At 42.1% G+C, this 23,601-nt stretch overlaps 1 protein-coding gene across 2 annotated transcripts in view; it reads right to left on the bottom strand.

Moving 5' to 3' along the window:
- Positions 1-79: 79 nt before the first annotated feature.
- The window catches only part of COL4A2 (collagen type IV alpha 2 chain), a 140,895-nt gene continuing 117,373 nt past the window's right edge, over positions 80-23,601 (bottom strand). For both annotated transcript variants that reach the window (XM_059839699.1, XM_059839698.1), the window contains exons 29-48: positions 22,527-22,748; positions 20,197-20,358; positions 19,544-19,714; positions 18,279-18,422; positions 16,895-17,020; positions 16,361-16,542; positions 14,842-14,905; positions 14,388-14,462; positions 13,664-13,771; positions 12,610-12,717; positions 11,275-11,346; positions 10,764-10,889; positions 9,301-9,417; positions 7,801-7,962; positions 7,567-7,665; positions 6,665-6,811; positions 5,933-6,049; positions 4,874-5,065; positions 4,302-4,588; positions 80-1,720 (exon numbers count right to left, since the gene is read on the bottom strand). In XM_059839699.1, coding sequence (XP_059695682.1) covers positions 1,466-1,720; positions 4,302-4,588; positions 4,874-5,065; positions 5,933-6,049; positions 6,665-6,811; positions 7,567-7,665; positions 7,801-7,962; positions 9,301-9,417; positions 10,764-10,889; positions 11,275-11,346; positions 12,610-12,717; positions 13,664-13,771; positions 14,388-14,462; positions 14,842-14,905; positions 16,361-16,542; positions 16,895-17,020; positions 18,279-18,422; positions 19,544-19,714; positions 20,197-20,358; positions 22,527-22,748 — 2,936 coding nt within the window. In that variant the 3' untranslated portion in view covers positions 80-1,465. The remainder of the gene's footprint in view (positions 1,721-4,301; positions 4,589-4,873; positions 5,066-5,932; positions 6,050-6,664; positions 6,812-7,566; positions 7,666-7,800; positions 7,963-9,300; positions 9,418-10,763; positions 10,890-11,274; positions 11,347-12,609; positions 12,718-13,663; positions 13,772-14,387; positions 14,463-14,841; positions 14,906-16,360; positions 16,543-16,894; positions 17,021-18,278; positions 18,423-19,543; positions 19,715-20,196; positions 20,359-22,526; positions 22,749-23,601) is intronic.

The following is a 23,601-nucleotide window of genomic DNA, read 5'->3' on the forward strand; positions in this document are numbered from 1 at the left end:
AAGCATTTCAACAGAGTAGTCCATATGCATTGTATGGAAAAACACAGTTTACAAAATAGAAATCACCAACAAATAGAGATGTAGAAAAAAAGGGTTTATTTATGAAACAGTGAGGTTGGAATGTAATAATAAAAGCCAAGAAGCACCTGAAGCAGGAGTGAGGTGAGTTACTGAAAAATCACTGTAATTGCTATAAATATTAATCAGATTATGTGAACATGACATTTGTAGCTGATCCTTTTTTCCCTCCTCTCTTGCAGCGCAGACAGAGAACTTTGGGCTAAATTGTTTCTTTCTACAGAAGGAAAGAACTATCCATTCTGGCAATTATCAACCCTTTTCTACAGGAAAAGATGATGCCAGATAAATGCCTTGCTTCCCTCCCCTTTGCTTTTGCAAGGATGACTCTGCAGGTTGGGATGGTGGCCATCCCATTGCCACTTGTCCCCAGCTGCCAGGACAGGACACATTAAAGAGCCAGCTGGCAGGGCTGCAAGCTCTGTGTTTGAGGGTCATGTGGCATCGAGCACTCCTGCAAACCCTACCCTGTGTGCTGCTCCAACATGAGGTGGCTAAACCCTGCTTGTGATGAGTGGCTTGATTGTGGAGGGGAAAAGGTGCAATGCAAAAACCAATTGCTGCTGCTCTGGGGGTGGTGTGACACAGATGAAATGTCCACAGCACGATGGAGCAAAGGATCCTTTGGCCTGGGGTATGTCTAGGAAAAACACCATCAAGCTTATAAAATAAAATGCTAATCTTCTTAATGTAGACATCTCACCAAATTGAAAGAGTTGCATTTTGTGGTTACTGTTTTTGGGAGCCTGTAAAGTTTGTTACTGGCAGCGATTAAGTGCTAAATCTTGGTGAGGCTTAGGAGAAAAAAAAAAAATAAAAAAACGGTGTTGGGTGTGTTTGAAATGCCCAAGCATTTCATGTAAATGTAAATAGGGTTTCAGTGCTGGACACGAGCATTTTGGACCACAGTATATTTTCAGTATTTTGCAACAATTTAGGACTTAGATCATCCTGTGTTAATTTATGGAACTGCAGCTGTTAGTGTTTACTGTTGTGACAAATACAGTAAATAGAAAGATACATATATTCACTTCAGGTAAATGCGGTGGGTATCTGACCAAGGAAACCTTTTATTACTGAAATTTTTTTGGTGTTTCAAAGCTGTGAGTATTTCTATCATTTGGCAAATGATGTAATTAATTAGACTAGCAAAAAATGTGTATATATTCTGCATAGTGGGAGAACACACCACTAGATCTCTTCAACTTAATTTGTGTTATACTTAACTTGCTTTTACAGACATTTAAAAATTAATTTCCATTCAGCTTTTGAGGTATTAAGTTAAAAAAAGCACCAACATGATTTATTCAACTGTCTAACCACCTCAGAAGGCTCCTCAGTATAAGAGCTACGGGATAAGCGCGGTTCCTTATACTGTGAGAGACTTCTATAAGTTTTTCATACAGACTTGACATCTGCTGATATGGCTTCGGATGAGTCCAGCCTTGAGTGTGTCTCCCGAGGGCTTGCTTTGGAAGGGCTGGTCGATGGTGGTGAGCCAGAAGCTGTATTTGTTTGCAAAGTAGTGACAGGTTCCGCGGGCGCCGTTGCATTCGATGAAAGGAGTCGCCCTGAAATCTTCCAGGCAGCTCCCAGGAGAAACCAGTGACTGTCCTCCACCTTCATCACCAGCAGCAGTGTGCTAAGGGAGACAAGGAGGGCAGTGTTCAGAGTGCAGCCTCAGGCAGTGCTGTCATAAACTCACATGTGTGAAAAGAAAAAAACCACTAGAATTGCTCCTAATTCTTATCTCCAGAGCAGAAAGTTGGCCAGTCCTGCAGCTGTGTAAGGGTTTGGCTATGCTATAACTGTATAAAGCAGCTAGCCCATGTGCTGATGCCTCTGAAATCTTCTAACAAACATCTTTTCTGTAGTTAAGATGTTCACTGTTGGAAATCTTAGAATTGGAGAATCATTTAGGTGGAAAGGGCCCACTGGAGGTCACTTCCCCCAGTTCCCTGCTCAAAGCAGAGCTGACACCAAAGTTGCTCTCAGTTGCTCCCAGGTGCTGTGGAGTTGTTAATACTTCCAAGGATGGACCTCCCACAACTTGTCTGGCCATCTTGCTCCTCTGTTTTATTACCTCACTAAGAACAATCTTTCACCATATATTTAATTCAAACTTCCCAAATTATAAAGTCTTACTCTGCATTGCATGTGAGGAGCACTGCAGAAACAGAATTAGCTTATATACAATAACTAGTTCCTTGTATTACATGTTTTTTTAACAGCAAATTACACCAGAATCATGCATCTTTACACCACTCAACTGTTGCCTTTGAAAGGCTCTGTAATAATGAACTGAATGCTGCTTTTCTTCTGTCACAGGGCAAAATGGGCATTTTTTTCTGCCCCTTTAATAAATATACAGCCGTATTTTTAAATTACACTGTAGAATTTTTGTTAGGAACTGAAAGAATCTGTAATATAAAAGAAAGCAGCTGGGAAATAAAGTTCTTAAACAGTTTTGTAAATGTAGGGAATGTAAGAGGCAGCATAAATTATTTCAACTTTTGAGGCCTCTGCAGTTGGAGTTGGAAAGCAGATAGTAAAACCTGCTGATGCTGTTTGAGCCCTGGTGTGGGAGCAGCCCTGCTTGGCAACCTCAGGTTGAGCTCTGGTATTCCATGCTTGGCCTGTAAGCTCCAACTCTATGCTTATAACATCTCTTCTGGTATTCACTATGGCTTTTTAGCCTCCTGCAATGCTTACCCATATAGGATGTATGATAGTGGAGTGCCCTTGCTACATGAAATCTCACTGACTTCTCTGGCTGTTGGGGCAGAGTCTGTGCTGACTGAGGATTGTCCCCTACTCAGGGGAAGGAGGTGGCAAATTTAAGCCAAGGAATTAAAACAGCATGTACTCTGAGAAAACCACAAGTGTGTTCTATTTCTTCCACAGTTGCCTGAGAAGCAAAAATGCATACACCAAACATTTCATCTGCTCCACAAGCCAGCCAGGAAAATGGGAATTTTTCTCACAATGTGTACCACAGTGCTGACAGACTTTGTTCTGGCAGAAAGTTCTTGCTAAGGTGACAACTTTGCTCTTAACAATGCTCAGTGTTTACATGGGGCTATGCAAATATTTAATTAATTCCTGGCATTCTTGTGAAGGAGCTATGAGATTGGTATCAGGGCTTTTTATAGAAGCAAAAGAAAGGTCAAACAGGGATGGTAAAAAACCTGACTTACTCTCTCAAAATATAGGTATTTTTTTTTCTGTACCTAATTTTGGATTTGTCTGTATCTTATTTTCTGAAAAATTTAAGTTTTTGGCTTTTGACATACAAATAGTTTCTGGGTAAGATTGGCTATTGTTCTTTTACGATGTCTTCTGCCACAGAAATCTTGTTTCTTTTCCAGCACTGTTTACTTGAGGATTCAGCCCAGTCTTCAAAAAGTTAACAACATGGGCATGCTGCTGCAGGTTTTGACTCTCGTGTTCATCAAGCAAGTCACAAAAATGAGCATCTGTCAGACCATTCACTGACATTTTAGATGCTCTTTACCATGCTAAGCTCTCTGGGGCTAATATGATCCCTCTGTACAGTCTTGTAAAAAAAGGTCAGGCCCTTCAGTAGGCCTTCTGCTGCACACCCAGCACTACATTTTTCTGTAACATCCCATTTCCTAATTATAAGATCACAAGATTGAAGAGCACATGTAAACAATGGGATGTACAGCTCAGCTCTTATTGCCAACGACACTGAAACTTAATTTTTAAAACAACCAGTGGCTGTGTCTCTTTCCAGAGTAGTGAAAGACTTTGGCTTAAAAATCTTCAACCGAAACACCAATAACTTTTAAATTTCAAAAAGAAGGGAAAAAGCATATTGTTGCTTTTCCTTTTTTTCCCCCCTAGATCAGCTTCTTAGTAGTGATGTATGTAAATAAGTTCAAATCTTTAGCTGTGAAAATGCTCTGTATGCTCCTATTTGTTAAGTCACAGCTGTCCTTTAATTCTGTTCTGAAGTGCTATTTTGTACATAAAGTAAGGTCTCCAGATGCTACTCTGACAAGAGACAATTTTCTCTGAAATTCACAGAAATTTTCATCTTCCTCTTCTGCTTCCTAGAAATTACTTTTGTAGTTCCCTGGTTCCCCAGTATGATGCATGGTTTTGGTGTTGCTGCCTCTGAAGGGAGCAGCCTTACTAGTACCAAACACTCCAATTTAAAACCCACTGCTGCACAAAAAGTGACACTGGAGACCCAGTACCATAAGGAAGGAATATCCGATCCACAAACTGCGCCAGCCCTCGGGGCAGTGAGGAATAGAAGCTTCTTGGCTGTGGACAGCAATTGCCACAGCTGGGGCCTCGCAGACCGAGCAGCGACTGATGTATGGCTTAATGTCTTCTTCTGCCACGGGCATCATTGGGAGAGGGGCTGTAGTTGAGAGCCAGTAGGATTTATCATTTCGACTGGCATAGTAGCAAATATCCCCAGGGTTACAGTAGAGGAATGGCATGGTGCTGAAGCGAGACAAACATGAGCCAGCCAGCCCTGTTCAAATACAAGAAGAAAAAGGCAATCATTCTCACAGAAGACAATGCACACTTCCAGTTTCCTGCTCTTTCCCAAGTACCTGCCAGGAAAGCCCCGTGGTCCAGAATGTTTTGCTGGCTTTACAGGTGCCCTCAAACAACTCTAATGATTTGCAGGAGCTCTCTCAGGGGCACTCCATGAAGACATATAGTTTTTATATTCTTGTTTTGGTGCTTCCCAAGCCTGTTTGTTGTAGTCCCAGCTTTTGGAATCGAGGCTGCTGCCAGCAATATTTCTACATACCTAGATCCTGGTTGTGTGCTTTCTCTTGTCCTTCAAAATACAGCAGGCTGTATCCACTCCAGAGTTTGTTCATGCCAACTGGGCACATTGGCTCTTGGTCGGACTGGCTGTGCTTCACCAGCAGGTAGCCCATGCTGACACTGCGACCCGGCATGCCTGGGGGGCCAGGGCTACCAGGGCGGCCTGGCTGGCCTTAGAGGAGAGCAGAAAAGCAAGAATCCAACTGAGTTTGTGCTCCCACAAATGATCTGGTGCTAGCTGATATTCCAGCTAAGCTGCTGACAAACAGCTTAATGGCATGATGCCTTTTCTTTATGGTAAATTATTGTTAGAAGAGCTGCAGGTCTAGGATTATAACAGTTGCTGGATCAGTGTCCCTGGTTTCTAACATAATGCATTTCACACCAGAACTAGGCAAAGTCACAAATAAAGTTCTGATGAATTTGTGCATACAGATATGAACAGGTTTTTTTCTTTAAAATAGTTTTTAGTCCAAGATTAACCAGTGGTTGTTGGACTTCTTGCATTTGACTCATACACTTGAAACTATGCTTTGGAAATACCTTTTTCTTTGTGTGCTTAGCTAACTAAGATAGTAATTGTTCTGCTCTTTGATTTGATAAGGACACAGGTTTTTCCTTTGCAGATACATTTCCTTAAACTTTATCTATCCAAGTTTTACCTACCCAGCCATTCATCTCCATGAATGTAACTGTTAGTTAAACACTAGGCTGAAATACTTTAAGAGAATAAATACACTCAGAAAGAAACAAACTCATGAGTGGACTGATATTGACAGCTATCAAAATTTATTCTGAAAATACTACTCTAAGGTAATTGTTAACATTTAATTAGTTGTCCCTTGTGAAGTATCTATGGAGACAGAAGCTCTCCTCCCCTCCCTTTCCCTCCCCTCCTCCACCTTCCTTTTGCTCCCTGCCCCTCCTCTCGCCCCCTCCTCTCTCTCCTCTCATTTCCTTCCAGTGAAGTAGTAACTGCAGAGTGATTAAGTGCAGAGAAATGGGAAAGAGGAAAAAAGTGCTGTGTGATATCTCTTACCTTCAAATCCCACCGGACCCTGAAATCCCATTCCTCCCTGTTCCCCTCTGGAGCCAGGAGGAGCTGGAATGCCACCCCTGCCCTGGAGTCCTGGCTCTCCAGGCGAGCCTCTGAAACCTTATACAACAATGGTTGTAAGCACAGTGACTGCAGACATATCAACATGCCCATCCCACTTTGTCAACTGGCTCTACTTGTGTACGTTTGGTCCTGTCTGCTGGATTTGCACTGAAGGTAAGACCCTATGGTACTTGCTCAGGCAAAAAGCACCAAGTTCATTAGAAAAGCTTGCTGGGGTCAAGACTACATGAGTCCCACAACCTTAAGCCTTCACTCTTGGCACCACTTATCTCTGATGAGGCTCATGACAAAAGGTGCAGTGCATCAACTTTACACATCACTGATGCTCTGTTATTCCCTGAGCTGACAGCATTTCCACAAGGATGTGCACTTTTCCACCAAATATGTTCAGTCTTGATGTGCATGAGATCCATAACTGATGTTGCTTTGGCTTTGTGAGTGTTGCCGAAGTTATTTCCTGTTTTGCTTATGTTCTGAATGCTATGAGGAGGAAGACAGCTGAAGCCTCAGCTTTGGAAGACTAAAAATTGACTCCCCTTTCTGGATTACAGATATTAAAGTAGAAGAACATCAAATCAGTGGCCTCAGTGGCCTCTGGTGGCCTCAGTCTGCTAAGGGGAACAGTTTTCAGCCTGAATGTGTGATTCCTACCTGGATCTCCTGGTGGGCCCTGAGGTCCCATATCTCCTGGGCTTCCTTGAGGTCCTATATTTCCACGGGGACCTGGTGAACCTTGCTCAGCAACCAGCCTTGGAAGATCAGGGGCTGGCCCAGGAGGGCCTGGAGGTCCCTGGAAGCCTGTCATTAGAAGCAAGATGAGATAGTCTGATTAAAAAAACCCCAACCACCCTATATTTTTCCTTAATGTACTTTCATCCAGAGACATGTTGGTCTTACTTGGCTGCATATGCATGAGAGGCCTATGGTCTGCAACTCACCAGCTTGGGTATGGCAGCTATATTATATCGGGGAAATATGTGTGGGTATGGGATGCCCAAGATGAGACAATCTCCAAGTATGGGATCATCTCCAAGAGACTGTCTTCACCTGAACTGTACACAGATAAGCAAAAGGAAATTAATGATGCTACTGCTCCCTCATTTATGACACAAGAAGCTGGGAAGTTCCCCCAAACAGCTGCAGCTCTCTGAGGTGCAGCACCATCTTTTGGTGAACTTCAAGAGACACAAATACATAATGTCATAGATGGAGTGGTGGATTTTAAAGCTCTCTTTAAATATTCAGGATGTCTACTCTGCAGGATTAATTTAGACAATAAATCCTTCTTTTTACTGACTGTAAAAGTGGCTCTGATTTTGGAGTTGGCACCTCATACAAATCAAATTCATAAAGCCAGAACTTGACTACTCATGCTGAATTCAGGCATTTGCCCCCTGGAACTTCCCAGGATTCACAGAGTCATGCAGGTTGGAGGACTCTGAAGGTCACCAAGCCCAACGTCCTGCTCAAAGCAGGGCCAGTCAGATCAGCTCTGTGGAGCTGCAGAACGAGTGGTTTCAGAAGGAGTCACACATCTGACTGCATGCACTTACCCGTTACTCCTCTATCCCCCTTGGGTCCAATGGGTCCCAGGTCACCTGGAAATCCTGCTGTGCCCATAAAGCCAATGACACCTTGTTCACCCCTAGGACCTTTAATGCAAAATGACAAGTGGCATTATTGCATTTCAGTACAAATCAAGTGAGTGCAAAAGTCACGCTGTTAAAGCTGCTGTAGCACAGAAGGCTCTCCTGCTTCCTGCCACAATCAGCATTTCCCATCCTTACCTTTTGGTCCAGGGAATCCAGGCAGGCCAGGACTTCCTGATAATCCAGGATCACCTCTACTTCCTTTTGGGCCAACTTCTCCAGTCCTACCTGTTTCTCCACTTTCTCCTTTGCTTCCTGGTGGAGCAGGTATTCCAGGCTGCCCCTGTGGTCCTGGATAGCCTGTTTAGAGGACATATAGATTGTAATCTGTTTATACTTAACACCTGGCCAGTAACAGAACTATCTAACCGTATCCCATCAGGTTCTATTTCCTTAATTTAAGCAGGGGACAGACTAATTCAGCACTCCTGCTCCTGCTCTCAGGCTGGCAGCAGTGGCAGAGGAATTAGAGTGTGAAGCTCCCACAAAACAGCGTTATCTCAAGCAAGATTTCAGCAGAAATAGGGTGCCTGCTGAGATACAGCCTTCTGTGAACTATTCCTTCACTAGCAAATGCCCCACTTCCCTAGGTGTTTCCTTGCTTCATCCTAAATTATCCAAGTAGCTTGAGAGAAATCAGAGAGCAGCAAGTATCTGACTCAGAGCCAAGGACTTACTGTTCTGTGTATCTTAGTGCTTCAGTTGAACATCTGGAACCAAATAAGCACTTCATGCTGTCTTGGGAATTATGGGAACAGCTTCTTTTTCTAGAGTTTCATATTGCCTGAAGCTAAACCTGGCAGGTTTCTCCTCAGTTACCTCTGTGCTTACAAGACATTTGGACCTTTTTCTCTGAGGAGAGAATAACCCTTACTATGTAGGGTTTTTAGTGGGGCATCTCTTGTGCTGCCTTTTGAGGCTGGATCACATGAGGATACGAATGCAAGATGTGGCAAAGTCAGAGTGAGCCACACTTGTGTCACCATTTTGGCTGGGATATGGTGCTCCTGTTTCCACTCTCCTGACTGCTTGGAGAGTTGCAATCAGTATGCAGAGTCAGGCCAACTAACATCCTCTTTAAACTTGGAAGTCTAGGCATTTTGTTGGTTTTCAGCTGGTTTGTCTGTTCTAAGTTTTTGCTGAGTTTACACAAAAATTTCCATCCATCATATGAAGATGTCAGTGGAACAACTTCTGCAACAAGCTCTTCACAGTGGCACTGCAGTTTGAAATGATTGTGCAGTCCAATAAACAACAGGAGTTTTTAAGAAGGAAGAGCTAATAGTTTCGAGTGTAATTTAGCTTGCATGGTCATTTCACATAAGAGAATTTTGTGAATGATTAAGACTATTTCTTAGACTTGCAAGTCTGCCACAGACCTCAGATTTTTGAGTAGTAGATTAGCATAATGCTTCTGGAAGTTGTCAAGAGAATTCTGGATTATTTAATCTGTTATTTGCATGAAGATCAAACCCTTCCCTGAGGACAACCTCCAGGAATTGCCTTTTGCTTTCAAGAGGTCTCTTGCTGTTATCTGATCTACCAGGAGTTCTGTCCAACAAATTCAGTGCTGTATTTAATAGGGCTACTTTACTGAAACCAGACAGAAATAACAATGACTGCTGTTGCATGAATTACCTGGCACTCCATCTAGACCTGGGGAGCCTTTATCACCAGGATATCCTGATATATTTGAAATCCCAGGAGGCCCTGGAAATCCTTCCTGCCCAGGAATACCAAAGGATCCTGGGACTCCTGACGGGAAGAAAAGAAATAATTAATGCACTGCAAGGAAAATGCACAATTGCAATTAAAATGACTCATCTTAGACTAAGGAGTGGGATTTTCAAAATAGAAAACATCTCCAGTTTCCACTGATTTTTGTTTTATTTTTTCAGATGATAGTGTGGAAGTTGTTTTTTATTTTTTAAAGAACCAAATAGTAGTCCTCTGCCAAAGCTCTCTGGGTAGCAAATTACATTTCACTGTGTTGAATACTAATAATCTTGTGTCTGCCAGGTAAAATATTATTTCAAGACAGGAAGTACTCAAAATATCCTAGGTACACTGAAGCAGGCAGGAAAGCAGCTTTGTTCTTCTGTGCCTGCAGCATCAGGGCTGACAATTAGCATTATCTGGTATGAGTTAAAACCAGAAGTTCAAATCCAAGAAATTCTCTAGAGATGAAAAATTGTTAAGTGGTCAAAAGTCTGCCCTACCAACAACAGATTATTCTTTTAAGTGTATTGAAGTTGTTAGGAAGTTGACCTTCTGCTTATAATTGTGACAAATAAAAATGAATGAGGTAAGCTGGTTTTTTGAATGCTTGATAATAAGTCTCTGAATGGTGTCTGAGGTGGCATAGCATGTTAGTAACAATGAAGTGTAACACAAAAGAATATGTATGAGCCACTGAACCAAGCAGGCAAAGGCAGTAAGTTTTTATATCTCAGTCAGTCCTTAATCCTTTCAGAGCCAAAATGCTGGAAAAATTTTAAAAAACCCCAAAAAACATATGCAATTAGTTTATTTGTTCATAACATCAGTCTGGTGGCTTCTTGATGGATGAAAACCAGGTGGTGACCCATTCTGAGATGAGCACAGTCTGTTACAACACAGAGGGCTGGAGCTTACTCTGCACTAGGTACAGATGGCACCAGCAAAGCACTGTGTATGGGAACAGAGCCCCCAAGATGCCAGCAGGACATTCACACATTGAGAGGTAGTAAGGCTTTCAGGAGAAAGGTAAATATGGACAGGTTTGCAACAAAAAGAGAGAGAGGTCATGTGTTTGTGTAACTGGAACTTGATTAAAAATATCTGGGGAGCTGATGGCTGAGAGCAGCCTCTGGCATTTGCAGCTGCTGAGCCCAGTGGGTGCTGCAAGATGGGGAAGCACCCAGGCTGTGCAGCACTGGGGAATACACAGTGCTGTTCCTGGGCAAGGGCTGGCTGAGCTGCAGCACAAACTCCCAACAGTGACCTTCCCAGCCCCGGGAGTTCACCTATTCACCTGTCTGCACCATAGTCTATTTTGTGACCTCTCTAACACCCACAGATGAAACAAGTCACAGGTGGATCCCATTCTCTGGAGCACAGACCTGGAACACCTCTCTCTCCCTTCTGGCCTGGAGGTCCTCGGCCGCCTTCTACTCTGCTTGGCTCTCCTGCTTCTCCTTTGTCACCCACTGCACCTGGGAAACCTGCAGAGCCGTAGCCATCTGGACCTGTTGAGTTGTTCAGAATAAAGAGGAAAGCTGAAACATTTCTGCATGTAACAGTGCGTGCTAAAGTACATGTATAGAGCATGGAGATTTACAAAATACATGAGGCTGGAAAGGCTCATTGGATAAAAGGCTCATGATGAGAAAAAAGGCCTTGAAGTTTTAACTTTATCAGAGGAAAGAAATTATGTTTTGAAGTTGTGTTCTGATTCACCTGTGGGGTAGCACATAGTGTATGAGTTGCTTGCCAGAGCCCACAGTAATGAAGCACATTCCAAAACTTTGGAGGACATGGTTTAAAAAGCTGCATTACAAAGATCTCACTGACCAAACTTGAAGAGAACACAATGTTGTGCCTGTGAACAGGCAGAGTAACAGCCTCACTTACCTGGTGATCCTGGTAAGCCCTTAGTGCCTGGTAAACCATGCAGTCCACTGATTCCCCTGAAGCCAGGCTGGCCTGTTTTAAAATTATATTCATGATTATCATAATGCTTTTTATTAGTCTGTATATATTCCTGGGCAAAAAAAAAAAATCAAATGCGTGAATAAATGCTATTCTATGTTAAAATATGGTGTATTATATGCAAATGAATTAATTACTGTAAGTTTATTATGAAATACACCACGCTATGGTGGTGTATTTGATTGGCAATTTTTGTTCTTATCCAATAAACTCATTACTCCAGAGATATTTTTAAAAATATCTCTGATCTGGCAGCATGTCATTAGTTCCACTCTTGCTGCCATAGTTTTTTTAATACCCATTTAGTTTTCCAAAATCCTCAAGCCAAGACAATTATGACATAATTGTAGACTCTAAATGTGGTTATAATAAAGCTGTCTTCAGGAGCAATTCATTCTGTGTCATTTAAAAAACCCCAAAAAAACTCTAAAAAAATGTCTGATAGCTACCTTACTATTGTTACAGGTAAAATTTATTCCATCTATTTGTACCTGTCAAAAGGGTAAGTATGACGTTGAAGTTAGACAATGGCCAGAGCTCTGGAGGACTAGTCAGTCTCAGAAAAATAAGTGTCTGCCTGTCTCTCTTCACTGTCTAAAAAGGCAGTCTTCATAAATGTATTAGCTTAGCTTTGAGGCAGAATCAGAGAGAAGAGTCTTACTGAAAGATTTCTGGCTGAAAGGTAAAAAAAATCTGCTGCCTTTATATATTAAGGAATTATGTGGCAACCATCGAGATTCTGTATCCTGTGATACAAATAGCTTCATTTTAAACTATCACCTGCATTTTCATAGCACAATTCTGTCTAAACCATAAGTCATTTCTTCTTGAAACCAGATATTGAATCAGTTAACAGTTTTTGGTGATGATGCAGGACAAATATGTTGCTTGCCACATCAAATGCCACATTATAATATTCCCATATTGTATATTACTACCCTTGCTGCATGTTTAGTAATTTTTTATTGCTTTTTTTTCTTCCTAGCTGTCATGAAAAACAAAAATGTTTCTTGAAAACTGCTTTCCTAGTTGAAGAGGTCATCAACAGTTAAAATGAGCTGAAAAGACACCAGAAGCCATTAATCAGCAACCACATCTCATTGTTAATGCACTTGGGCTTTGTGAGGAACAAATATTTTAGCACAGGAAACTCTGCCACTCTGAACTGCAAAAATCCCTTTTCCTCTTCTTCACCCCTAAAGAACATTTGCAAGTGCTCACACAGAAATGATGGAATAGCTGAAGCTGTACAAATACCTGCTTGTCCTGGTAAGCCAGGCCAGCCAGGAGCTCCCTTTTGACCTGCAAGTCCAGGAGTCCCAGGGCTTCCTTGCTGCCCTGGGGGTCCAACCAGTCCTGGCAAACCTGCGTGACAACAATGAATCATTGCTCATGAGCATCCTTAAAACCAACAGCCAAAACACAGACTTGTGCTACTTTCATTCTCCCAGGCAGCAAAATGAAGACCTTCCCTTCCTGATGTCATTGTATGGCACTGCACTGCTCATCCAAGTGGGAAAAAACTAAAGAGAGCACAGGTAGGAGAGACAAAGTATAAAAGAACAGCTCATTACAAACTTCAGGTTTCTGACAACCTCAGAAAGACAGTGGGCTCCTCCTAATAAAATAACCTGGCTTCTATTGCCTGTTACAACAAGTGATTTCATTTCTGTGCATGTCACTTTCCCCTTCTGCTGCACCTGTTTTGCCTTTCCCTCTGAGAAGCTGATTAGACAAGAAATGTTTCCCAGTGAGGCACCTGTGGAAGCTCTTCCAGTCTTGGCTGGAGTTTCTAAGCCTTCTAATGAGAAGAAGTGTGGAGCAACTGTTGTGAAAGGGCATTTCCATGAACCTCCTGCGATAGGACATGTTCTTAAGCCCTGAGTGTGTGATCCAGCCACAGCTGAAGCTGACTTGGCTTCTTTTGTACAGCTGGCCCATGAGCGTGGCTCAAAGGCTCTGCAACTGTGTCCTGGGAGATACTGACTTCATTTATGGCAGGAAAGGTCATTGAAAAGCCTACTCCTAGTAGTATTGATACATTAGAATACCTGAGTATGCCAGCAATACAACACTTTGACTGGACACATGGTTGCTATAGAAAAGGAAAAAATGATATCAAGTAGAGTTAGGTTTTTGTAATTTCCTCTTAACTTCTGCTGTGAGTTCCACACCCTTGTCACTGCTCCTCACCAATTTACAGACTGATGAACATATTAAAAACTTAATTACTTTCTTTGGATGGAAAGAGTATTTTTCTTTTTCCTCTTAAACAGTGTTATTCTTTGGAGTGCTAAAAAGAATATTTTACCTTCCTGTCCCACAGAGCCAGGGACACCCTGCGTGCCCTTGAGGCCTTCAATGCCAGGGAAACCAGGATCACCACCTTCTCCTTTTGGTCCCACACCTCCTCTTATGCCTGGAAAACCACAAAACCAGTATATTCTTTTAATTCTTTTCATATTCTTTTAAGCAAACAAGCATAACATGAACTTGGCTACTGAACGGGTCTGGGTCTTGCCACATAAAGACATTCTTTTAGTCAGGGTGCTTACATAATTTGGGAGCATGAACAGTCCTCTGGCCAAGTGATCCTTAAACTTGTTTTTAAAATGCTCCCCAAATTACGTGGAATTCATATTCAACATCGCTGATGTTCAAGTGCACTGCATGTACAGGGAAATTTATAATACTACCTAACAACTCAATCCAAAATCTACAAGACTTTGCTATTCCACCTTCTATAATCATGGCCTGATAATGCTCCTTTTGTCATCAACAGCAAAACAAATTCTATAGAAATGTTTACTGGAGTTGCCAGTGATGATGTTTTCTGCTATAATGGTATTTTCAGTTGAAGAGGTAAATGTAACACATATTAATTTCAATAAGAAAAGATGAACCTCTCCAGGAGCTGTCATGAGAGCACAGGTTCAAGAGCTATCAAAAGCCCATGGAAAGCTCCCCCTCCTTTCCTCTGGGAACTTTGGTATGGGAAAAGAAATACATTCACAGAGCAACTGTGAAATTAATACCTGTTAAGCCTGGCACACCAGCTTCCCCTTTCAGGCCTGGCATTCCTGGTAAGTTTATAGTATCTCCCCGATCACCTATTTCAAACAAAAATGAACAGATGAGTGGTGAGGCTTTAATTTAAACAGCACTTCCTGTGGTTTCGAAGGAATTGCAACTTCAGAGGCAAAATTCTGCAACTATAATCTTTGTAGGATAAAAGAGAAGTAAATTAAAGACAGCAAAATTGTGTCTGGAACAGCCTCCCTCCTTGCCACAGATGGATTTCTCCATGGACAGCACGTGTTGCATGAAATTAACAGAATTAACCTTTTTAGGGTCTTCCACACCTACAATATAATTCTGTCTGTAGAAAGACTCTGAGATTGAAGACACACTGAGACCCCTCAGAACTTAATGTCAAGTATTTGATGGGTGATGAATACAGAGAGTACTCAGATAAGAGAACAAACTCACCTATTTCTCCATGTGAGCCAGGAGTACCAAAATGGCCTGAAATTCCTGGAATGCCCTTTTCTCCCTATCATATGATTGAAAACAAGCATCAGTTAGTGAAGATGAGGATTTATTCAACCTTCCAAGCAGCTGACTTTGGAAATGCTAAAAAAGGGCTATTAAAGTACCACTTCTGAGGTTCTGTAGTACTTTATAGAGTAATGTGGCAGCAGTCTGGTAATCTAAATCAGTACCAGCCAACGGACAAGTTATGTTTGCAAAGGCTTAAGTTTAAAATTGAGGACATCCCATCATACCTATACAGCAGTGAGTCTTTGTGCTGGTTTTGGCAGGGGCAGAGTTATTTTTTTTCACAGTAGCCAGTACAGGATTGTGTTTTGGATTTATGCTGGAGACACTGTTGATAACACAGAGAGGTTTTCATTCCTACTGAACTTACAATGTATCAGGACATTTTTTGCTTGTCACCCCACCCTCCCAGTGAGCAGGCTGGGGGGGGCAAGGATTTGGGAGGGGACACAGCTGGGACAGCTGATCCCAACCGACCCAATGGATATCCCACACTCTATGGCCTCATGCTCAGCATATAAAGCAGGGGGAATGATGGACTGGGGGGGTAACAAAGCTTGGGGATTGGCTGGGCATCAGCCAGTTGTGGTGAGCAATAGTTTTCATTTGTATCACTTGTCTTTCTTGGGTTTTATTTATCTATCATTGTTATATTATGATGATTATTATTACTACTGCTACTACTATTATTATTTATTATTCTTGTAGTTTATTTCAATTCTAAAACTATTCTTATCCACAAGTTCTCTCACTTTTACCCTTCCAATTCTCTTTTCCCCATCCTGCTGGGAATGTGTGGGGGAGCAAGTGACCAGGTGGGGTTTAGATTCTGGCTGAGGTTAAACCATAACAGTCCTGCAGTCCTTGGTTAAAAAAACAATCTTACTGAAACCTGAAGGCAAAGAGAACCTGAGAAAGGAACATAGTTTTTGTCTCTCTTAAATAAATGATGTCTGTAAGTCTACTGTCGGGCCTTTTCTAAGCTTTTATTTCTTCCAGTGTAACTTATTTTGCAGCCAGAGTGAATTACAATGAATTACCCTCTAGAAGCTAAGATCCTTAGGCTCTTTTACTGTTAGGTAAGTGACAATGAGTAACTTTTGGCAGTGGTACCATTAAGTCCTGGGACAAAGAGAAAAATAAGCCCAACACTGAGAATAATTTTTACCAGCAGCTGTGGCAACGGGATCAAAGATCTAGAAGGAACCATCTGGGTCCTCACTGGCAAAATGCCGGCATATGAAATTTGGATGTCTCACAATGAAATTGCTCTGCCTGATGAATGCCGGAGCGAGCAAGCAAAAGTATTTGATCTATTCATTCAATGCTTATGGCATTTTTATCTTTGCACTGCTGTTGTTCAGCAAAATTTCAAGGAGTGAATGCCACTTCCTGAGAAGCTGAATGCCAGCACAAGGACACCCTTATTCCCTCATGTGCATGAACTCACTCTGACTCCTGTGGTGCCAGGGAAGCCTCTGATGCCAGGAGAACCAGCAGGACCAGGATACCCTTTCACACCTGACACCCCTTTCGCGCCGAGGTCTCCTTTCACACCAGCCACGTAACTGGGATGCCCAGGGGACCCTGGGGTTCCTGTCTTTCCAGGAAGGCCTGGCATTCCCTTGCTACCTGCAGGCAGGGAAGAAGAAAATTAAATAAGCTAAGACTGACATGCAGGCTTGTGTGTAAGGTTTCCTGCTACTAGTTTTCCTACTGCCTTCTTCTTGAAACATGGCACCACAATGCACTGTAGGAGGCAACACACACCCCCACAACCCACACCCACATCATGCCTCAAAGCTTTCCTTGGGGGTGACTCTGTGAAATGCATCCAGGAGCTCAGTTTTTGCTGTCAGAGACCGTGCTGGGGAAGCTGCAGCCAAGTGGTACAAGGAGCAGGGAATACTTAATTTGGTAGCCGAGAAAAAGCACTAAATGTGAGTTCTGAATGTGACTGCCTTGTTTTACTATGACCACTGACCTTTTAAGCCAAAGAATCCCTTTGTGCCCCTTTCTCCAACATCTCCTTTTTCACCTTTAACTTCCATCATCATGCTGGGCATGAGCTTTGGAGGGTCTCCTGGGGGGCCTTGATCCCCACGGTCACCTAAAGGGTAAAAAAGCCCAACCATGTTACAAAGTGCTAGTCAGCAGCATGGTCAGAAAAGGTGAACAGAAGAGTGAATTAGGAAAATGGAATGACCTTTTACAAGCTACAGAAAATCCACTTGCATGAAAAGTAACCTGTGTCAATACAACATGGCAGTGGAAGAGTCACGCTTAAGAAAACATGAAAACTGAGTTAAACTTTTGTACATACGATCCTGGGAGTTGGACCAAGATTTCTCTGTGATAGATAATTTATCTCTCAGCAGATCAGTTAGGAATCATGTTTTTATTAAAAAAGCCCCAAAATCATGGTTTATTAAAAAACCCAAGAAGCACAATGGAGAAAGCACAGGAAAGTAGTTTAGTTCTAGTGCAAAGGAAATTGTCAATCAAAAAGCCTTGGGCAAAAGAAAGTGTTTGGATTTGTTACCAGCTATAGTGTTCATTTTCTTAACTTTATCGTTACTGGTGATATCAGTAAATAATGCCCAGAAGAAGGGACCCATACAGACTCTATGAGTGTCTTTAGTTCTTTGTGGGGTGCAGAGACAGGCCAGCAACCCAGACTTGTCTCTGTGATTATGCACTGTCTCATATTTCTTCAACAAGAAGTGTATTTGCACTTCTCTTCACAGGGGCTGTTTTCACACATGTCTTTTGCTGAGACTGTTGCTGGAATCACTGTTCTGCAACCTCTGAATTGCAGACACTTTTTTTAAAGAATACCAATCTCAGGGTCCCTAGAAAGAACATTTTGGTCTTGTGGCAAAACATTTATTTAAAGGCAATTGTGTGTAATCAAAAGAGGACTGAGTTACAGTTTTCATTTCACCAACAATAATACCAGCTGAACATTTGTGACTTTTAAGTTTTTAATAATGTTTGTGACTTTAAACGACTTAATTGCCTGTTGTTCTGAATATTTAACTGTCTTTGCAGGGCAACTGGAGAAAAATCCAAACATTCTCCCCCAAACACCTCACACCTCCTGGGAAAATGCTCTCCTGACTTCTGCACATGTCCAGGGGTACCACTGAGTTCAGATGAGTAATAAGATATTTGTCTCCAGCCTTAAGTGTGTAAAGACATAACCTTTCCCTGAGTCTAAAATCCAGGCCTCTTGGCCAGAGGCCCATGTGTGAAATAGGTGGAGGAATGTCTGAGCTAAATTTAACATGTGAAAAATGTGTCTTCTTTGTAAAATAGTTCTGCAGATGTGAAGAGCAAACACACTAGTACCACCCATAAGCAAATACCTTTGAAGCCACGTGCACCCTGTGAGCCTTTATCTCCCTGAGCCCCAAGTGGGCCAAATTCTCCTTTGATTCCCTTGATGCCTGGTCTTCCTTTCAGGCCTGTCATGCCTTTGAAACCATCAATGCCAGGTGAACCTTTCAAGCCTTTAAGAAAGAAGGAGAAGAAAACTGTTACTTTAGATTTCTGCAAACTAAGTAAACATGAACCAACAAAACATGACTACAATGGTATGGAAACTTTAGTGCAGCAGTACCTATTTTTCATGGTGCCTTGATGCCTACAGCAATCTGTGGGTTTGGAGCAGGCACCCAAGCTCTCTAAAAGCCAGCAGAGCTCCTGAGGTAGTGTGCTCTCAGGAGTACATGAACCTGCCTCAACTGGCCAAGAAGAGATGACCAGAACTACTGCATTCTTCTGAGAGATAAGTAGAACCCCTCTCCTAGAGATGAGCTTGAGATATGTACCTAGTTCCACATCAGGCTTGTACTCAGCCTGGTCTACATGCAGAGATACAAATCAGGGGTCTAGGACTGGCTGGTCCTTTCTCACCAAAAACTCCCCTACTTCTCTTTTCTAAACAAGAGAATGCTGTTTTACATGGGAAATGCTAACAAACAGATCTTAATTTCTCTCAGTTGAGAGCTGATCAGTACTTCAGAGCTAGTCTTGTCCTGTCCTTCCAACTGATGAAATTGCAACATGCATTTTTAAGCATGCTTTGTGCTCAGCTTGGCTTCACATGGAATTGAACCCTCTTGAAACTCCCTGTGTGGTGTAGGCAATGTGCATTACACATATGTGCTGTCTTGTGGCTGGTAGGTGAGAATCTCACATTCTCAACATAACACCAGTATCCTAAAGTCACCATTGAGGTCTTGTGTCTGGCATTGCTCAGTTCACAGCTCCCAGCTTTTAAAAACTTTAAAGCCAATGTTTGGGGAAACATCTCTTAAATTTCACTGAGGACCAATGGGACTAGGACAAGGGTAAGACTTTCAGAGAGAAAACAGTAAATACTGTGCATTTTTTAAAATGAGAAATAAAACAACCATTGCTCTTCTAAATAGGGCTGCATATCACAAGCTAGCACTGTGCCAAGCTCAACACAGAGGAAAATAGGCAGTGATTTTGGAATATATTAGGCACATGACCCTAATTCTACTGTTTTAAATAGAGGGAGACCAGCAGAGAATATGTCTGGTTCATGTCTACACAGAAAAGCTTTAATCAACTACTGCTTTCAAAGCAGCAGTCCAGAGCTCACCTTTATCTCCTGGAAAGCCATCCATTCCACTTATGCCAGGGGGACCAGTCACACCACGTATACCTGGCAGTCCTGTGTGACCCATGTCACCTTTGTCACCAGACAGACCCTTCAGGCCCACGGGGCCAGGAAAACCTTGCTCACCATCTTCTCCCCTAGCACCAGGTGGACCTGTTGTGTAAATGTGAGAACAGGCAGAGTAAAAAAGGTTTGGACATAGATGATGATTTCATACACAGTAGCTCAAGAGGGAGAAAACTGCTGTCCTACCAACTTCATATCAAAGCGGGGAAATCAGGATTTTTTCATCAAAGAATTGCAGAAATTATTGTAAAGATAAAGTAGCTCATCAACATGAACCAGCCTCGCTATCAGTTTGGTTCCACATCCACTTACAACAGGACCTTCCCCTCCTCTTTAATTTAAGAATTAAGCCCCTTTTCCATAAGCCTACACTCATTTGAGGGCTTCTTTTTTCCAGTCTGCCAGCAGCCAGCTCTGACCTGACTTGGTAGGTGGCTACAGAAAGAAAAGCAGCAGCTCTGCCTGTGAAGATCATCCCCAAACTTAACTGTCTGCTGTGGAAACCTTACAGTTGCCCTGCCACAGAGGACTAGCAGGAGGAATGACACAGGACTGCGCTACTTCCTCACCAAGAGGTCCTTGAGAGCCAGGGCCACCATCTGGCCCACGGTTTCCTGGTGGACCTGGGAATCCATGTGCTCCTGGTCTTCCTGGTAATCCCATCAAACCAGGGAGACCCTGTGGCCCTGGATCTCCTTTGGGTCCTGGCAAACCTGGGCTACCATCCGCTCCTAGAAGACCAAAATTATGCATTAGAGAGCATCATATGTAGAGAAAATATTTTTATATATTTCTTCTGTGTACACCCTAGGCTTCCACAGTGTGTTTTTCCTTTGAAAATTCAGTAAGAACAGGAAAAGCAAATTAAAGGACTGGTCTTTAGATTTAAAATAATTGATGTTACCAGCAATGATCTCAATATTTGCATCAGATAGGTTGACTGACTCTTTCAAATTAATTGTAATGATTTGGCACCATGTGGATATACATGCAGGTCTCTTTCGGTTTTAATTCCAATCTTTCTGTTTTAATCCAGATAATTCTGTTATTCCTGATCTCCCTGTCAGATATATCTTAGTAAGAACTGAATCAAGCAGCTGACTGAACCACTGAAATGATGCTATGTATCTTCTCTAAAAATTTTATTTGTAGGAAAAGTAACATTTAAGACAGATGGTGGGATCTGTGTTATTGTTTAGTAGTTTTCATGTAAGGTCATTACAAGGCATTTCTGTAAGACTGATACAAATTCCTAAGCAAAAAGGCCCTAATTTTGACTTCATGCACTGGGTGAAAAATTATGACTCTACCATAAATGAGTGAAGAGGGTGTTAAGTTTTAAAAAGATAATGTCTGCTTTTCATTCAGACTGGAGAAGCAGCAGCATATTAATAGTACATGACATTTAAAATCCAGGTCAAGTGGATCTCCTTCTCTTTCTTCAGGTTTTACATCAGTGTAAGTCCATTGGCTTGACTGTAGTTAAATGAGCTTTATAACTGTGGTCATTTAAAGTGGGTTTTCTCAACAACAGCATGCAGGCTTTAGTTTGCTATTCTAAATGAAGTGGCAAAGGTGGTATAAAGGAATCCCTGGTAATTTAATGTAAAATTTTAAATATTCATACTTGAAGAAAAATTCACATGCTATCTGGAGCCATTTTGTCAGATCTGTAAAATAAATCAAAAACAGACAAACTACCAATGCTTTTTATTTTCACTGTATTTTTTAGTATTGAAAACTTAGTTCTACAAAAATGCTTACAATGAGGGTGCGAAGTCACACCATATTATTTTTTTTCAAACAAAACTGGATTTCATCCCCTCTTCAGAGATGTTAGTGATGTTTTCTGCCTTTTCTCAAACTTATTAAAGGCCACAGAGCTGCTTTCATCCCTTTCATTCACTCTGGGGCTCTACTGCAGGTGAAACCAGCTCTCCTCATTTCAAAAAACTCTTGGAAGATGATGCTCTTCTTTATTTATTTTCATCAAAAATCATGAGAAGGATATCCAAAACTAGTTCCTATGATAAACCTTGCTTCGAGCTAGTCATACAGTTACTACTCCTTTCTCAGTTCCAGACAGGGGAAGAGGGTAATCAGCAGTCCTAAATTTAATTATGGGTCCAAATGCAATTGAAACTGTGTAGCAGGGTATGCTAAATTCCCACATGTGCTTTTGAAAGCCCTTCACAGAGCTGAGAGAGTGAAAAAATCAGATTTTGTTGAGAAACACTGTTTTCTGCAGGGATTTTAGGGTATTTTTTATAGTCTGTGATAAAACAAACCAAAATGAACACCCTGAAGTTATAAAAAAGTATATAAAATTATCTTTTTCTTATTGTGAGTGCCCAAAGACTGACAAGGTAAAATAGCTTATTAGAAGTTATCTAATTCTATGTCTTAGCTAAAATCCACGAATTCAGCACTACTGCAATGGGCTTATCAGCAAAGCCATGCAATACCCAGACATTTTTGGTGGGAAAAAAATCTCAGTATTACTGCTGTATGTAAGTGAAAAGCCAGGATAATAGTGACACCACCATTCCCTTAACTACAGTGGAAAAAAATTAGCAGTACATCTGAAAGTGACAGAGATGAGCAAAGTCTGGTTCTCTGCTATCCTCCTGTAGTTGATTTCATGTAGAGCAGTGTGAAGGACTGCTGAACATAAGCAAAGGATCTCCAGAAAGCGTTCAGAAGAGCCAGGCATGTTGGCAACAGCTGACACAGAAGTGGAAAGAATGGGAGATCACCAGGCACTGGGAATTGATAGTGAGGTCATCAGTACCTCTGACGCATCCTAACGTGGTCTCTTCCTACTCTCACATCCCTACAATTTGGCTGAATTTGCATCATACTCTTAGGCAAACCTTTCTTTATTAGAAGAAGCTGTTACCTCTAGTTCCTGGTACTCCTTGATCTCCTGGTGCACCTTTCAGCCCTGGAAAGCCGGGGAGGCCGACATCCCCTCGGGCCCCTGCTGCTGCTCCAAAAACGTCACCAGGAAGGCCCTTTGGTCCTGGTACTCCTGGAGCTCCAGATTTTCCTGTAAGGCCTGGGTGTCCCTGCAGTCCAGGTAGCCCATTTGGGCCTCTGTCTCCCCTGGGTCCAGTGAAACCTATAAATAAAACAGGACTAGGCATCACAGAGTTCACTACCAATGCTGGAGTTCAAATCCTAGATATACCAACATGATGTTCCCATCACCACAAAGGACAAGGTAAAGGCTTCTTGTGCACTGGGAAACTGGAGCTGGACAGAAAGTTAAGCCCAAGCATTGGTGAAAGATAGCGTGGAAAACTGCAGGGGATTGCTCCCTGGGGCCTGGGAGCCATATGGGAGCCCTAATACAGCAATCAGAGCACTCGGTGGAGCTTACCAGGGGAGATGGAGGTTTGTGGTCCTGCCCTATGCTGCACAGAGCCATGCTGCATGATGCATCCCTTGATGCATCAGGATGCATGAGGACATGCACCAGCTCTTCTTTTGCTTTCTCTATTGCTACTACAGAGGTTGTAGATGAGTCCAGAGAACACTGTCAGGCCATGTGCTGCCTGAAGGCAAAGCACCACCTGGCACTGGATTTGGGAAACTTTGCAGCACTTCCTGTGAGGATTTAGGACTTTGAAATCAGATCTCTCAAAAAAATTACCAGAGAGCTCATAAATTAAGACACATCAATGGCTTCTGTAACAGGGTACAGAAAAAACCCCAAACAACTCACTACCCATTTCTCTGACCAAATAAACTTGGTCAACCACAGGGAAGTGGTAGTTTCTGGAGATAATTCCTGTAATTCTTGATGGACTGACTGATGATTTGTGAGCATACACACCCACTGCAGCTTATATGTGCATGCCACTGAATGAATCACGTGTGCAGTGGCACACAAACAGGCTCATTTATACTAATGTTGGAAAGAATGAAATGGAAGTACTAAAATTATTATTTTCTTCCTTTCTTCATCATCG

Source organism: Haemorhous mexicanus, chromosome 2 (genome assembly GCF_027477595.1).
Source record: "Haemorhous mexicanus isolate bHaeMex1 chromosome 2, bHaeMex1.pri, whole genome shotgun sequence".
Lineage (NCBI taxonomy): Eukaryota > Metazoa > Chordata > Aves > Passeriformes > Fringillidae > Haemorhous > Haemorhous mexicanus.